Here is a 16,921-nt window from a genome sequence, read left to right as displayed (position 1 = left end):
TGATGGCGGATCGCTTTTTGCCATTGCCCCCCGATGTCGCGTTGCATATTCTACCAGGGCCCGCGGTCTCGTGTATCTCTACCGTTTAGCGCAGCGCATTGCGTGTGCGTTACCGTAGAGCACGGCACGTTGGGTTGGCAATTCCGTCACATAGAAGGGTATTCTGAGGTGACCCTCAATCTCCCTGGGGAGGGTGGTGGGATTCCACGTGGCTCACATCGCCCCGGGGCGAGCACGTTCATTGTGCCCACCGTGATCTGGAATCCTATCCAAGTCACATTGGTCAGGGGATGTCCTATAGTCACAGTGCGAGTGGCAGGTTCGGTACGTTGCAGATGCAGCAGAGCCGAGTTTGTCGCTGTCATTTTTATTTCTTTTGTACAATTATTATATTGTTAATATGAACCTGCAGTCCTATGTAAAATTGTATCAAACATGACAAACTTAGCTCTGCTACATTGTATCGGAGATGTCGGGGTCCGTGTTTCCTCACAGTTATCACCTCCCCTCTTCATGTATGCGGTGACCACATCGTTTCCTAAACTCCATCCCATTCCTGGGTAAACTCAGCGCACACCCGGAGGCTTTACTGACCTCTCATCAACACCTCTGATTGCTGTCAGTAAACAGGAGAATTTCTGTTTATGTCCAAACTCTGAAAACATGTTCTAATACTTCTCACAGCTGAGGATTTGCTACAATTGCGTCCTCGTTCCTCATAGGTAATGACTTTACTTTATATAACTATTAAAACCCAAACTGGATCTGTCTTAAAGGAGCACTCAAGCCAAACCTGATACAGGGTGGTGAGGCATGGCACAGGATATCTCTCTTTGGTGTTCGAGTCATGCTTCAACCCTTAGGCCTCTTTCACACGGGCGTCAGTTTTTTTGCCCGGATAAGAGCCGGGTGCGTTGCGGGAAAATGCGCGATTTTTTCTGCGCGAGTGCAAAACATTGTCATGCGCATGTTTGGTACCCGAACTTCTTCATAGAAGTTTGGGCTTGGGATTGATGTTCTGAAGATTGTATTATTTTCCCTTATAACCATGTTATAAGGGAAAATAATAATGATCGGGTCTCCATCCCGATCGTCTCCTAGCAACCGTGCGTGCAAATCGCACGGCATCCGTACTTGCTTGCGGATGCCATCCGATTTTCACACACCCCATTCATTTCTATGGGGCCTGCGTCACGTCGAAATCGGACAATATAGAGCATGCTGCGATTTCAACTGAACGCACAAGTGATGCGTTAAAAACAACGCTCATGTGCACAGCCCCATAGAAATGAATGGGTCAGGATTTAGTGCGGGTGCCATACGTTCGCCGCACGGATCGCACCCGCACGGAAAACTCGCCCGTGTGAAAGGGGCCTTAAGGCCTGCATCGGGCATACGTCAGTTTAATAATTGTGCTGGAGTGCTCCTTTAAGTGATCATCTCCCCATCGGGTGCGTTCCTGGCTTTACCCATTGTAGTTCTAGTTTTGACAGCGAAGTCACGTCCATCCACAGCCTTATTTAGTGTTTCACATGTATGTTAAAGGAGCACTCCGTACAAAGCTGATGCACTGTGTCATGCCTAGTGCGGGGCCTAAGAGGACAGAAGATGATCCAGAAGGAGTAATTCATTGAATTGTCATGCTCTTTCCCACTCTCAACCTTCACTAGGCATAACCCAGAGTCTCAGTTTAGCCCCGGGTGCCCCTTTACTCCACTAAACTGACATGTCACATTGATTGTGGGAGTCTTAAAATGTCTGACTTGAGCCTGGGACTGGACAGATCCATTTCTGTTAAGATACAAGATAAAAAAAAACATGGCTACATCCAGCGCCACACCTGTCCACAGGTTGTGTGTGGTATTGCGGTTGAGCTGTAGTCACTTTAGTGGAGCCGAGCTGCAATACCTGATACATCCTTTCACCAGGTGTGGTGCTGTTTTCGGAAAAAAAAGCAGCCCTATTTTCCTTGGACACCCCACTGTACCCAGTAAACTGCCCCACAAGGTGCTGATCAGGAGGCTGGTAAGGTCCGCACATTATCCAGATGGCTCCCCGATCCCTCAGTAACTCCTCTTGGCAGGGCAGCAGCAAATGCCCTTGTGAATGGGAAATCACACACACAGGACTCGCCCCTGTAATATCTTATTGGGTACAGGCAGGGGTTGCTATTTGCATTCTTGTGTGCTTCCCAAAATTTTCATTCATGTCCGTCCTATGTTCATGGTCCTTTCATATTGAAATGTCAAAGTAAACTCCTCCAGAAAGCAATGGTCTCCAGGCTCTCGAGAAACGACAACTACTAGCAATGCTGAGAGTTGTAGTTTATTCTTAGCCTGAAACCACTGCAGTGGAAAATTTAGGGCGCGTTCCTCCTCGCTTTAGGATGCCCTATGGTACTGTAGTGCCGCTTATTGGCAGTGAATGGTGAATACCCCAGACTCCCCTTGCCGCCGCCCTTGTGGCAGGGGAGAATAGCGCGGTCTACACACTTTACGGTGTCCTGACGTGAGGCGGGAATCGTCTCGTTGATGCGTCTTCTAATGTTTTTGTCTTTTGTGATCTGTATACTGGGCGTCATTAACACGAGCTTGATGTTTTTGTTTTTCTCCCCTCCTGTCGCCTCTTCTGATCCTCATGTTTGCCAATTCTCTAACGCAGCCGCTAACACCTTAATTTCACTGTGATTGCCCCTAACCACTACTAACCAGTTGCCATCGTGGGTTGAGACGTCTGTGGTTGGTCCCAACGCAGTCGAGTAAAATGGCGCAGCTGGTCGACAGGACTGTACCCATGTCGCCCACGTTCTTGCGATTAGGTGAGTGCTGATAATTCATGTCCTTGCATGTGATACAGTGCGGCTTGTGATACTGCGGTGTAAATGTCCCAGCATCCGGGTGGTTTGTCCTGGTGATTGTCGTTCTCTAGATCTGTTTCCCTAGTTATATCTGTTTATGGTAAAGCTGGATGAGAACCAAAGTGACTTCCATAGGTGATTTTAAGAAATACTGAACAATAAAATCGCCTTTAAACACCTTATATGTAGATGTGATCTACTGAAAAAGTAAAGTCACAATGTGTGCTCACAATAGGTATTATATTCCAGAGCTGCACTCACTATTCTCCTGCTGGAGTCAATGTGTACATACATTACTTATCCTGTGTTACATCCTGTATAATACTCCAGAGCTGCACTCACTATTCTGCTGGTGGAGTCACTGTGTACATACATTACTTATCCTGTACTGATCCTGAGTTACATCATGTATTATACTCCAGAGCTGCACTCACTATTCTGCTGGTGCAGTCACTGTGTACATACATTACTTATCCTGTACTGATCCTGAGTTACATCCTGTATTATACTCCAGAGCTGCACTCACTATTCTGCTGGTGGAGTCACTGTGTACATACATTACTTATCCTGTACTGATCCTGAGTTACATCATGTATTATATTCCAGAGCTGCGCTCACTATTCTGCTGGTGCCGTCACGGTGTACATACATTACTTATCCTGTACTGATCCTGAGTTACATCATGTATTATACTCCAGAGCTGCGCTCACTATTCTGCTGGTGCAGTCACGGTGTACATACATTACTTATCCTGAGTTACATCCTGAATTATACTCCAGAGCTGCACTCACTATTCTGCTGGTGGAGTCACTGTGTACATACATTAATTATCCTGTATTGATCCTGAGTTACATCCTGTAATATACTCCAGAGCTGCACTCACTATTCTGCTCATGGAACCACTGTGTACATACATTGTTAGGGGGGTTGTCTGGAGAAAAGCTTGCTGACTGTTTCCAATGCCTTTTGTTGATCCTGTATGCTGTCAGATGGCTCCTCGTACACTGTGGTCTATGGACTTTTCCCCATAACGCACAGAGGCGGAGGATTTGGCGCGTCCTTTGTAGACATTAGATATGTGTAAGGGCTCATGAACACAGCCCTAGTTTTGCGGTTAAGGTGGGGACCTATTGTTCTCAATGGGGCCGCAAAAGATGCGGACAGCACACCGTGCGCTGTCCGCATCCATATGTCTATTCCGCGGCCCCACAAAATGATAGGACATTTTGTGCAGAAGGAAAAAAAACTGGTGGCAGGCTCACAGCCAATATCTGCGACTTGTGGCCCGGATACGGCCGTGTCCTGCACTGGGATCCCGAGGACGCACTGTCCGGGACGTATTTGTGCTCCAAACTATTTATTACTCAGATTCTGCGCTGAGCCGATACAAGAGGCTCGATGGATTCCCGTGTTTTATTTGCACAGCTTGTTACCCCTGCTCAGAGGCGCGGGGGGGGTCTTCTTGGGCCCCCCATGGTGGATGGGTTGTCGGTGTTATTTTCAGCTCTGTGTACATGTGACTCTGCTGGAACAGGGAAAAATCGGTCTCCTAAATATAGGCCCTGAGCGCAGGGTGATGTGACACTGACCCCCAGCTGGCGAGAGGGGGGGATGGGCAGCCACAGCCTGGGCATTCCAAACCTGCTGACCCCTGATGTCCCTGACCCCCCCCCCCCCCCCATAGTTATGTGTCCATTTATATTTATATGATATATTGCTTCTACTGAAGGAATACTTCAGGCAAAACTGATGCATTGCGTCTCCCCTTGTGCAGGACCTGAGGGGGTGGAGCATGACACAGGGAGTCAGAACTAATCATGCTCCGCCTCTCAGACCCTTTATAGGTACTATAACTTATTTTTTTTACCTGCAGTATTACGGAAAATACAGATTACCCTTCAGCCCTGCCACATCTGACCCACTCTTCTTGTTACCTTCGTATAGGTAGAACCGTTACAAAGTGCGTTTCTCTCTATATTACACAGACAGCCCATTGTGTAATCCTTCAGTTCTCCTGTGGAGGCGCTGTAAGGAAATTAAACTCTTACAGCCAGGTTTTCCCACAGATTACAGCTGATCAGGTCCCAGCGACACTTTGTGATCTGCCTATTGTCCAGGGACCCGTCTTACAAGTAGCGATTGTCCAGAGCCGAGAACCCCTATAAAGGCCCTATGTCTAAACACAGGGTCCATGCTTTACATTTTAGGGGTTTCTGTTGGATTTGCCTGACGTGATTTATAATTAGTTGCCCTCATATAAAAATAAAGGGACGCTTTCTTTTCCTCCATTTAGGCGGCTACAATCTGTTCCTCTGTTATCAACCTTTTCTGAGTTGGTAGAATGAATGTTGTTCTTCAATGGCAAGAAGTCCCTAATATCCCGAGCCCCCCCCCCCCCCCCCCCTTCCCCATGATCGCTACTGTGTGCTCTGTGTCGGCGTTACTGGGTCCATCTAGAAATGTTTACTGTGAAATTCCTGAAATCCAATAATCCAGAAGTTCTGATAATCCAGGACAATTGTATGACACAGGACTGCTACATTGTATGACACAGGACTGCTACATTGTATGACACAGGACTGCTACATTGTATGACACAGGACTGCTACATTGTATGACACAGGACTGCTACATTGTATGACACAGGACTGCTACATTGTATGACACAGGACTGCTACATTGTATGACACAGGCCTGCTACATTGTATGACACAGGCCTGCTACATTGTATGACACAGGCCTGCTACATTGTATGACACAGGCCTGCTACATTGTATGACACAGGCCTGCTACATTGTATGACACAGGCCTGCTACATTGTATGACACAGGCCTGCTACATTGTATGACACGGGCCTGCTACATTGTATGACACGGGCCTGCTACATTGTATGACACGGGCCTGCTACATTGTATGACACGGGCCTGCTACATTGTATGACACGGGCCTGCTACATTGTATGACACGGGACTGCTACATTGTATGACACGGGACTGCTACATTGTATATAATCTGGCACATTGTAGGACACGGGACTGCTACATTGTATATAATCTGGCACATTGTATCACACGAGACTGCTACATTGTATATAATCTGGCACATTGTATCACACGAGACTGCTACATTGTATATAATCTGGCACATTGTAGGACACGGGACTGCTACATTGTATATAATCTGGCACATTGTAGGACACGGGACTGCTACATTGTATATAATCTGGCACATTGTAGGACACGGGACTGCTACATTGTATATAATCTGGCACATTGTAGGACACGGGACTGCTACATTGTATATAATCTGGCACATTGTAGGACACGGGACTGCTACATTGTATATAATCTGGCACTTTGTAGGACACGGGACTGCTACATTGTATATAATCTGGCACATTGTAGGACACGGGACTGCTACATTGTATATAATCTGGTACTTTGTAGGACACGGGACTGCTACATTGTATATAATCTGGCACATTGTATGACACGGGACTGCTACATTGTATATAATCTGGTACTTTGTAGGACACGGGACTGCTACATTGTATATAATCTGGTACTTTGTAGGACACGGGACTGCTACATTGTATATAATCTGGCACATTGTATGACACGGGACTGCTACATTTAGAATGGAAGGATTGTCCTTTGCTCTGCCTCCTATTCTTCGGGGTCACATCTCCCCTTTATCCTGTGCGCCCCCTGTTGGCAGAATCCATCACTTCCATACCCTTTCTGTGATGAGACTGTCCAAGCATCTTCTTAAAATCACATTATATCCAACAACAAAGCAATTCCGTCCGGAGACACGGACCCCGCCAGCTGCACGGAGGGAAGTGTGAATTATGTGACATTCAATTACACCAGCGACTGTACCGGTGGATTTTTAATAGCATCAGTGAGCCCTGCCCGTCACCCCCGGCTCACCTCAGCTCCAACCTATTACTTATTCTTATTACAGGCACAAAAACATCCACAAAATCTGTTCTTAATGGATTTGAATTCCCATCAATTTACACTGGAAATGAAGATCCGCCTTCTGACAACACGTCATTATACAATATGTCTTGATAGTGGGCAGGAATATGTTTATTTTCCGATACAGAGCTCTAAGTCCTCTGCACATAGATGGAAGTAACCAATAATTGTCTGCAGAAACCACCAGGGGGAGCAAACAATGCATAAATCGTATGCAATCAGCTCCCCCTAGTGGTGGTCAGTTGATTGGCATTTAGTAGCAGGCAGAGCCTCTTATCTCATTAAAGATGTCTTCCGCTTCTAGGGACCTGATACTTAAAGGGGTTGTTGAGGATTTGCAAACCATGGCTACCGACCACTTCTTATCCAGATCCTCCGGAAATGGATAAAGGACGTCTAAGCTTTTTGGTAAAGCAAAACATCTATCAGGAAAATTCCACTCCTTGGAAAGAGAGGAATAAAAGTCCAGGTGGTTGGGGAAACATTTGGGCAAGCGATGGGACCACCTGAAGCAAAAACTCAAACCGGCCGATGAGGGTGCGGGGTTCTCCACCTGTAAGGTTTCTATAACCGCTGTGATGAGATTGTCCACCATGGAGGACAGGTTGGAAGACTGGTCCTTTCCTCGGAACATGCCTCTTCCAATGAGGACAAGTCAGAGTGAGACTCTCTGGGAGGTGGCTGAAAGGCAGAGGAAACGGGGGACGCAGACACCCTTCTGGGAGAGGGTGGCCTGGCCCGTTTAGCAGGACGATCACTATGGGAATGAGCCCCAGGATCCCCAGAGTCGGACTGGTCAGAGGATGGCCTTGCGGACAAATCCAGTATGGCTCTAGCTGACCACACATGCTGTAGACTGGTGGACACTGTTTGTTAGAAGAACATTAATGCTTTCTTCCAAAGACTGCGGTTTCTGTGCATTGTATCCTTAGCTTCCAGACTGTCAGATTATATTGGCACAGCACTGATTTGCTAGTCTCAATCTCACTCTCCAAAACTCTGCTTAAAACTGCAGAGTGGAGACCCCCTTTAAATAAAGTGATGGCAGCTCTTCACTTTGAGGTGACATGGTCCCCGGTACTGATGCCTCATCTGTCAGCAGTGTTTGTCGCGCCACGCTTAATATTCCTCTGTCTCTGTGAGCCATTGCTGTGTTTTAGTGAAGTGCTGGTCATACAGCGCCCCTGCCAGGAGAGGTGAATAACTGCGCTGTATTCTCTCTGTGCTTTATGGTTCTTTATAAATAACTTACTGGGGGGAGGAGGGTGAAGCGTATTGTCCAGGGTGGAAAGACATTGCAAGGGAACTCTGCACTGATGGCCTCTGCCATTATGTGTGTACACAATGACTCCACCAGCAGAATAGTGAGTGCAGCTCTGGAGTATAATGCAGGAGGCAACTCAGGGTCAGTGCAAGATAAGTAATGTAATGTATGTACACAGTGACTGCACCAGCAGAATAGTGAATGCAGCTCTGGAGTATAATACAGGAGGTAACTCAGGATAAGTAATGTATGTACACAGTGACTCCACCAGCAGAATAGTGAGTGCAGCTCTGAAGTATAATACAGGAGGTAACTCAGGATAAGTATTGCTCATTACGTCTCTGTATAAATTGGGGTTAGAGGTGATCATATAATGTAATATTATTGCTGTAATTGCTCTGCTTGGTTGTGGGTTTCAGCTGGTGGAAATATTACTTTCCCGCATATTCACTACAACTAGCTGTGACCTGGAGGCGGGGGGTTGTCATTTCTGATGTGTAGCCTGCCAACAAATGGAGAGGGGACAAGACAATTACTTCTCTTACAGAGGCGCTAAAATCCCTGGATTTCTGAATGCGGCTCTGGGTGTGACTGGAATTCAAAGTTTGACGCAACTTTGCTTTATTTTGCTCTCCAGCTTTTGAATTATTTTGCTTCATTCACATCCAGAGCTGAATTCTGTGGCGGAGATGTAACCTTTGTTGTAGAGGCACTTCACCAGTCGCGGATAATAATACTTATTTATACAGCGCCACCGTATTCCCCAGCGCTTTACACACTCAGAGGGTTCATGTACAAAACAAGACATCACAACGTAACGGGCTAATATACAACTGAAACACTAGGAGTGAGGGCCCTGCTCTCAAGAGCTCACAATCTATGAGCATGTGAGGTTTTGCAGCTCTGGATGTCACTGGAGTATAAGATAGTAACAGCAAGTTCTTACACGGTTCCTTCTTTGAAATCTAAAGTGACGCTGTGGCATGGAGCTGGGTGGTAGCCGGTTTGTCTTTCCGGAGCCGCTGTTCTCCTGCGCGGCGCGGTGGAGAGTCGCAGGCACCTTCTTTACTTCAGTTAGTTCCAGGCTTTTTGCCGTCGTCTCCTTTGACTGTCGAGCCCGGCGCGGAGTCACGCTTGCACTAAGCCGTCAGATGTTTGTTGCTAGGAAGCCGGTCTGCGATTTGTGCAAAAATTAAAAAGGCAATTAAAATATTAATAGAAAGTCTTTAATTCCTTCACAGCTAATGAAGCGACGCATTTTTATTAGGCGAGCGTCTCTGCGAAGGAATATTAATTTACTCCGCGCAGCGAGCACACGTTCCCGGTGCACCCGATTCAGAAATATCCTCTACATTATCCGTGTATCTGCTGCCGGCTAATTGCAATCTACATGTCAGAGAGAGAGATTGCAGACACTTGTCTTCTGCATACTTTACTGAGCACTTATACTCCAATTACATCCAGAGCTGCACCTGCAACACGGTTTATTTCATCTGAACCCTTTTTATACTCCAGTCACACCCCAGGATATCTTTACTCAATGCTCTCCTGTCTCCTCAATTGCTTGCATTCCCCATGTAATAACAATACTGGAGCACCTGTTCTCATGACTGCGTTGTGCCATTAGTCTATTATTCCTACTAGAAGTTATGAGTGAATTGCTAGCAGTTTGCAATGAAGGTCCAGCTGGGTGTTACCAGTTGGGGGGGTGTCCCTGCACAGTCTAACACCATGCAATCAGTGCTGCAAGTGTCAGTCTGTGCATAGGCACCCCCCCCCCCCCCCCCCCCCATCTAGACCTTCATTCAAACTTGTAGCAATTCATTCATAACTTCTAGTAGGAATAATAGAGGAATGGCACAACCTAGAGTCCTAAGAGTAGATGCTCCAGAATTGTTGGTATATTGTTATTAGGGGGTGGGGGTGCAAGACATGTTCTGGAGAGGTGACAGCTCATTTTCAACGCTACATATCCCAGAATGCAATACAACAAAGTATAGAACTGAACCAGCAGGGGATGTCTGTGTGAGAGAGAGTGTATTTTTTTACTGACCTTTTGCTTGATGACATTGGTGGGTTACAGGAGCTGAAAACGCCTTCTAGTAGCGCCCGGACTGTGGCACCCTGCGTGCACCTGTGTCTCCTTGCTCACAGTATTTCCCATGCTGGCAGGCACTTGCCGTCGCTCGGTCGCCCTATCAGTCACTTGTGGGGTCACCCAGATCTCCTACCAGTGACTCACTTTGTCCTCCCTGCTGGTTCAGCTTCTGTATAAAACATACTCCACTGTGTGGCATCTTGGGAGGTGTAGTGTTAACGGCGGAGAAGTTTGAGTGAGGCTACGGTCGGTTCTGACTGACCACGAATAAAATGTCGCTCCAGTCAGGGAAAAAAAGGAATCCAATTTGAGATCTTCCCCCAGGATTAGACGTTACAGGGCTCCTTTCTTCCAGAAGTAGAGCCACACTGGTGTATGGGTGGTGACTGGTAATACACCTTGGTTCTAGTGCACCGAATGCAGCTGCGCTGCAATACCACACACGTCCTGTGGACAGGTGAGGAGCTGTTTCTGGAAGGAAAAGGCCAGGTTTTTCTAATCCTGGACAACCCTTTATAGGTAAAAGGGGGGTGATGAAAAGAAATTGGACAAATGATAGAGAGCAATGCATTGTGGGAGCCCATATGACAGAGCTAAATTGTTAGGTCAGGATTCTGGAGCCCAATCTATCTGTTTCTAAGGACGATCAGCAGAATTCTGATTGCAGCTCTGGATGAGAAAAGAACAACATAATGTAATAAATTGTGACAAAAGCAGTAGAGAGTTAGGCTTCGTTCACATCTCCGTTCAGCCTTTCTGTGAGCAGGAAAACGGAAAAGACGGATTCAGCACATAACTGAGCCCAACGGAACCTAAGCACCCCGTAGACTATAATGGGGTCCGTTTGGTTTCCGCTCAGACGAAGATTTTTGAAGTGGAGACAAAAGTCCTGCAAAAGTCATACTTTTGTCTCAGCTCCAAAATCTTCTTCTGAGCGGAAACATAACGGAGCCCATTATAGTCTATGGGAAGCTTAGGTTCCGTTGGGCTCAGTTATGTGCCGAATCCGTCCTTTCCGTTTTCCTGCTCCCAGAAAGGCTGAACAGATATGTGAACGAAGCCTTCGATCTAGATGGAGTGGTTACATTGAGATTGGCGCAGTTAGAACTAGGTCACATGGTTACGTCTAGATTACGTGGTTGCGCTTGGATTACGTGGTAGAGGTATGTCTCATGGAGTCTATTATGATGCATGCACATAATACCAGGTTCTCTCTTCTCGCTGACTTCTTCCATCTGCTTTCTTTCCAGGCTCCGTTTACGAACCCCTAAAAAGCAGCGACCTTCCCCGGCCAGACAATGAGACCCTGTGGGACAAACTGGACCGGTACTACAGAATTGGTGAGTGTTAAAGCGATTTCACAACCCCCACGTAGGCCCTGAAATTCCTTTTATTCTGACATCCGATAATCCAGAAAGTCTGATGACCCAGCACAGGATTGCACTAGAGCAGGGATGGCCAACCTGAGGCTCTCCAGCTGTTGCAAAACTACAACTCCCAGCATGCCCAGACTGCCTAGAGCTATCAGCCTACAGCAGGGTGTGGTGGGGGTTGTAGTTTTACAACAGCTGGAGAGCCACATGTTGGCCATCCCTGCCCTAGAGCGTCTTCTATGGGCCCATTTGGATCATGGTACTGCAAGTCTTTCTCAGTCACAGCGCAAAATTGCAGTATCGGGTGTGACACGCTCTGGGGAAAATACCAATGGCGCCTTCCTGCAACTTGGGCGAGTTAACTGTACTTTGCTACAATGTAACAGCGGGATATCGATCAGTGGAGTCTCTTTAAGGGCTGCAGCGGCGCGTTGTTAAAGAGTTGTGAGCAAAGGACATTGGTGACTTTGCAGACGGCGATCTGTCAGAGCACATGGCACTTAAGTGCAGCAGCCTGTCATTTTCTCCTGAGCGCTGAAATTGCCTTTCTATCCTTCGGGTCAGTGTGTTCTGCGGTCACATCACTCATCAGTGGTCACATTAAATAAATGCATGATTACTACCCCCATGTAGCTCTGGCTCCCTGCCGAACGGCGCACACAACAAATCATTCCCGCAAATAAAAATGCATCTTGAAGTGTAATTTTCACCTCCCGGTTACTGATGGGATCTGAGGGCAGCGTCGCCGCTCGTGTGCATTGATCTCAGGGACTAGTGTAATGCCGACCAGTACGACTGACAAGGGATTCTGTGGGGACAATTTAAAGGACTGCTCCAGTCTTGGGTAAATATAGCTTAATCATTGTATATTTTGAGGTTCTGCAGCAGCTGAGGTGTGGGCCTCAGCAGGTTCTGCAGCAGCTGAGGTGTGGGCCTCAGCAGGTTCTGCAGCAGTTGAGGCGTGGGCCTCAGCAGGTTCTGCAGCAGCTGAGGCGTTCGCATATTATGAGCAGTGTAAGGCTACTTTCACACTTGCGTTCGTCGGTCCGCTCGTGAGCTCCGTTTGAAGGAGCTCACGAGCGGACCCGAACGCCTCCGTCCAGCCCTGATGCAGTCTGAATGGAGCGGATCCGCTCAGACTGAATCAGTCTGGCGGCGTTCAGCCTCCGCACGGCCAGGCGGACAGCTGAGCGCTGCTTGCAGCGTTCAGCTGTCCGCCTGGCCGTGCGGAGGCGAGCGGATCCGTTCAGACTTACAATGTAAGTCAATGGGAACGGATCCGCTTGAAGATGACACCATATGGCTCAATCTTCAAGCGGATCCGTCCCCCATTGACTTTACATTGAAAGTCTGAACGGATCCGCTCAGGCTACTTTCAGACTTAGAAATTTTTCTAAGTTATTAATGCAGACGGATCCGTACTGAACGGAGCCTCCGTCTGCATTAATATGATCGGATCCGTTCAGAACGGATCCGATCAAGCGCAAGTGTGAAAGTAGCCTAAGCTCACTACTGTATAAAACACACTGCAACTGCTGCAGAACCTCTTTATGTAGACAGATGGAGTGGCAAAGGACCTTCCTACAAAGGAGATCAGATACAGATCAGTCAGAGATGAGCAGTCTGTATCACCGCTTATCTCTGTACAATTGTCAGACCGTGATGTTTATAGAAATGTTCCTTACAGACAGAACAGTGGAACATTCCAGCGTATTACACCGTGATGACACTGACCCCCCTGTAACGTTATGTCAGGTGACTCTGTATATTATAATAACCAATTAATTGCAATTTACATTTAGTGGGTGAACATACCCCCCCGCGCTGCGGCTATCTCCGGGTAAACACTGCTTTGCTGGCTGTTTAATCACCTGTCGTGTGCTTTGGATGTAATCAGTGCGTATTGTGAGCGGCTCGGGGTTGTGCTTTAGCTCATTTTGACAACTCATTATCCAGAATTATAAACTGCAATTAAGAAGTAATCTGAAGAACGTTCCGTCTTTCTCCGCATTCGCCGTCTGGCCGCCATTTAAATCTTTAATTGACGGTTTAATATAATTGTGTTTATGGGGAAGTGAACGTAGCCTGTACTTCTGCCGGTTCTTAGAGGGACTGGGGGGGTCATAGCCACATGTGATGTGACGCTGGACTCTTTGTAAATGCCACGGCCGCAGTGACCAGGCAGCAGTACGCACCGTCTCGTGAAAATAGGTTAATTAAAATAAGATATTTAATTTGACCATGCATACAAATCAGACTTCTTTTTCATCATTGCCTTAAGTACTCTGTTCTGCTGTGAGTCCCTGCAGTCTTTGGGGGAGGGGGGGGTTACTTAGGGGGCATCTCAGTGAGGGGGCATTTGATAGGCCATTGCCCTGTGGGTGGCGCTTATGGGGCATGATAGGGTGTGGGGAGGCAGTAAGGGGGCATCATGCTGTGTGCGGAGTCACTAAGGGGGGCATCATGCTGTGTGCGGAGTCACTAAGGGGGGCATCATGCTGTGTGCGGAGTCACTAAGGGGGGCATCATGCTGTGTGGGGAGGCACTAAGGGGGGCACCATGCTGTGGTGTGGGGAGGCACTAAGGGGGGCACCATGCTGTGGTGTGGGGAGGCACTAAGGGGGGCACCATGCTGTGGTGTGGGGAGGCACTAAGGGGGGCACCATGCTGTGGTGTGGGGAGGCACTAAGGGGGGCACCATGCTGTGGTGTGGGGAGGCACTAAGGGGGGCACCATGCTGTGGTGTGGGGAGGCACTAAGGGGGGCATCATGCTGTGTGCGGAGTCACTAAGCGGGGCATCATGCTGTGGTGTGCGGAGGCACTAAGGGGGGCATCATGCTGTGGTGTGCGGAGGCACTAAGGGGGGCATCATGCTGTGGTGTGCGGAGGCACTAAGCGGGGCATCATGCTGTGGTGTGCGGAGGCACTAAGCGGGGCATCATGCTGTGGTGTGCGGAGGCACTAAGCGGGGCATCATGCTGTGGTGTGCGAAGGCACTAAGCGGGGCATCATGCTGTGGTGTGCGGAGGCACTAAGCGGGGCATCATGCTGTGGTGTGCGGAGGCACTAAGGGGGGCACCATGCTGTGGTGTGCGGAGGCACTAAGGGGGGCATCATGCTGTGGTGTGCGGAGGCACTAAGTGGGGCATCATGCTGTGGTGTGCGGAGGCACTAAGGGGGGCATCATACTACATGGTTTTTTTTGTTTGTTTTTTTGCTGCTTGGACTTTCACACAGAGGCAGACCTAGGTTTGGGGACCTTTACAAAAAGTATTTGAGTACCCCTGCTGTACAGTTTCCCACAAGATCAGTATATTCCATTCCTTAAATACTCTGGGCTGTTAAGGCTGAGTTCACACGGGCGAGATTTCCGCGCGGGTGCAATGCGGTAGGTGAACGTATTGCACCCGCACTGAATCCGGCACCATTCATTTCTATGGGGCTGTGCACATGAGCGATTTTTTTCACGCATCACTTCTGCAATGCTTTAAAATCGCAGCATGCTCTATATTCTGCGTTTGTAACGCAGGACAGGCCCCATAGAAATGAATGGGGCTGAGTGAAAATCGCAAGCATCCGCAAGCAAGTGCGGATGCGGTGCGATTTTCACTCATGGTTGCTAGGTGACAGTCTATTCACTGTATTATTTTCTCTTATAACATGGTTATAAGGGAAAATAATAGCATTCTGAATACAGAATGCTTAGTACAAGGGCAATTGAGGGTTAAAAAAATAAAAAATAAATTAACTCACCTTGTCCTCTTCATCGCGCAGTTCCCGGTCTCTTCTGATGAGCTGTCGGCTAAAGGACCTTTGGTGACGTCAGATCACATGCTCCAATCACATGGTACATCACCACGGTGATGTACCATGTGATTGGAGCATGTGATCTGACGTCACCAAAGGTCCTTTAGCCGACAGCTCATCTACCAGACCGGGAACTGCGCGATGAAGAGGACAAGGTGAGTTAATTTATTTTTTATTTTTTTAACCCTCAATTGCCCTTGTACTAAGCATTCTGTATTCAGAATGCTATTATTTTCCCTTATAACCATGTTATAAGGGAAAATAATACAATCTACACTACAACTAACCCAAACCTGAACTTCTGTGAAGTTCGGGTCTGGGTACCACAGTCGGTTTTTTATCACGCGAGTGCAAAACACATTGCACCCGCGTGATAAACACTGAACATCGGAACGCAATAGCAGTCAAAACTGACTGCAATTGCGTACCCAATCGCGCGGGTTTGCCGCAATACACCGGGACGCATCCGGACCTAATCCGGACACGCCCGTGTGAACCCAGCCTAAGAAGAACCTGCTCCTTCCAAAACCTTACTTTCCTGAAATATTTTATGCTGCTAAGAGGAACCAGCTCCTTCTACCGTGTAACTCGGTGAGCTCCCAATTGTCTCCATTTCCCTAGTAACAAAACGTTCACTGTCACCTACAGCCTTGTCCTCACTAACCTCAGCACACTCCTCCTGAAATACTCTGTGCTGCCACATTATACCCCTTTCCTCACTAACATCAAGAGATGAATATACAGGTTACTGCCCCCCTCCAGATCAGCATAATCCTCTCCTGAAACAGTGTGCTTTCCTACGGCCTTGCTTGTTGTGACCTCTCACAGGAACATGCTGAAATGCTCTGTGCTGCTGCAGGATCTATTCATGGGTCAATACCCTCTTTTGATTCTATTCATCTCTGCACATCTACTGGAATACAGGCTTCCAGGGGCCCCTCACAACCCACTCTGCTGCTGAGCTTACATAGTATGTTACCACCTGGTGCTCATTTACTTGCATAGTATGGCGCCACCTGGTGGTCATTTACTTGCATGGTATGGCGCCACCTGGTGGTCATTTACTTACATGGTATGGCGCCACCTGGTGGTCATTTACTTACATGGTATGGCGCCACCTGGTGGTCATTTACTTACATGGTATGGCGCCACCTGGTAGTCATTTACTTACATGGTATGGCGCCACCTGGTGGTCATTTACTTACATGGTATGGCGCCACCTGGTGGTCATTTACTTACATGGTATGGCGCCACCTGGTGGTAACAGTGTGCAGCAATGTGCTTGTCCACCTAATGAGCTGAGTGCAGGTGGCCGCACATGCTCAGTCATATTCCCACTGCCAGGTCTCTGCAGCGTAGCCCATGGAAATAATGTTCTGCTTGTTAGGAGAGGAGCGAGCATCTGCAGTGAATGGCGGTTTAGCTGAGAAGATTCCTTCTGCAGGGCTGATAAGATTGGACTACATTGTCAGCTGCCAGAGGGAGAAATATGGAAGCAAAAAATGATGAAAAAGTTACTTTATAGCTCCACAGATTAC

At 47.8% G+C, this 16,921-nt stretch overlaps 1 protein-coding gene across 3 annotated transcripts in view; it reads left to right on the top strand.

Annotated features, from left to right (window-relative positions):
• Positions 1 to 16,921, top strand: part of PHKB (phosphorylase kinase regulatory subunit beta) — a 125,552-nt gene that overhangs the window by 599 nt on the left and 108,032 nt on the right. For 2 of the 3 annotated variants that reach the window (XM_044274286.1, XM_044274287.1), the window contains exon 2: positions 11,453 to 11,542. In XM_044274286.1, coding sequence (XP_044130221.1) covers positions 11,453 to 11,542 — 90 coding nt within the window. Of the gene's footprint in view, positions 1 to 2,661; positions 2,819 to 11,452; positions 11,543 to 16,921 lie in introns of all 3 variants that reach the window. The other variant, XM_044274288.1, reaches the window with a different exon arrangement.

This window comes from Bufo gargarizans, unplaced genomic scaffold (assembly GCF_014858855.1).
Source record: "Bufo gargarizans isolate SCDJY-AF-19 unplaced genomic scaffold, ASM1485885v1 original_scaffold_1626_pilon, whole genome shotgun sequence".
NCBI lineage: Eukaryota > Metazoa > Chordata > Amphibia > Anura > Bufonidae > Bufo > Bufo gargarizans.
Note: the sequence above shows the minus strand (reverse complement) of the source record. Positions and strands in the feature narration are given on the sequence as shown.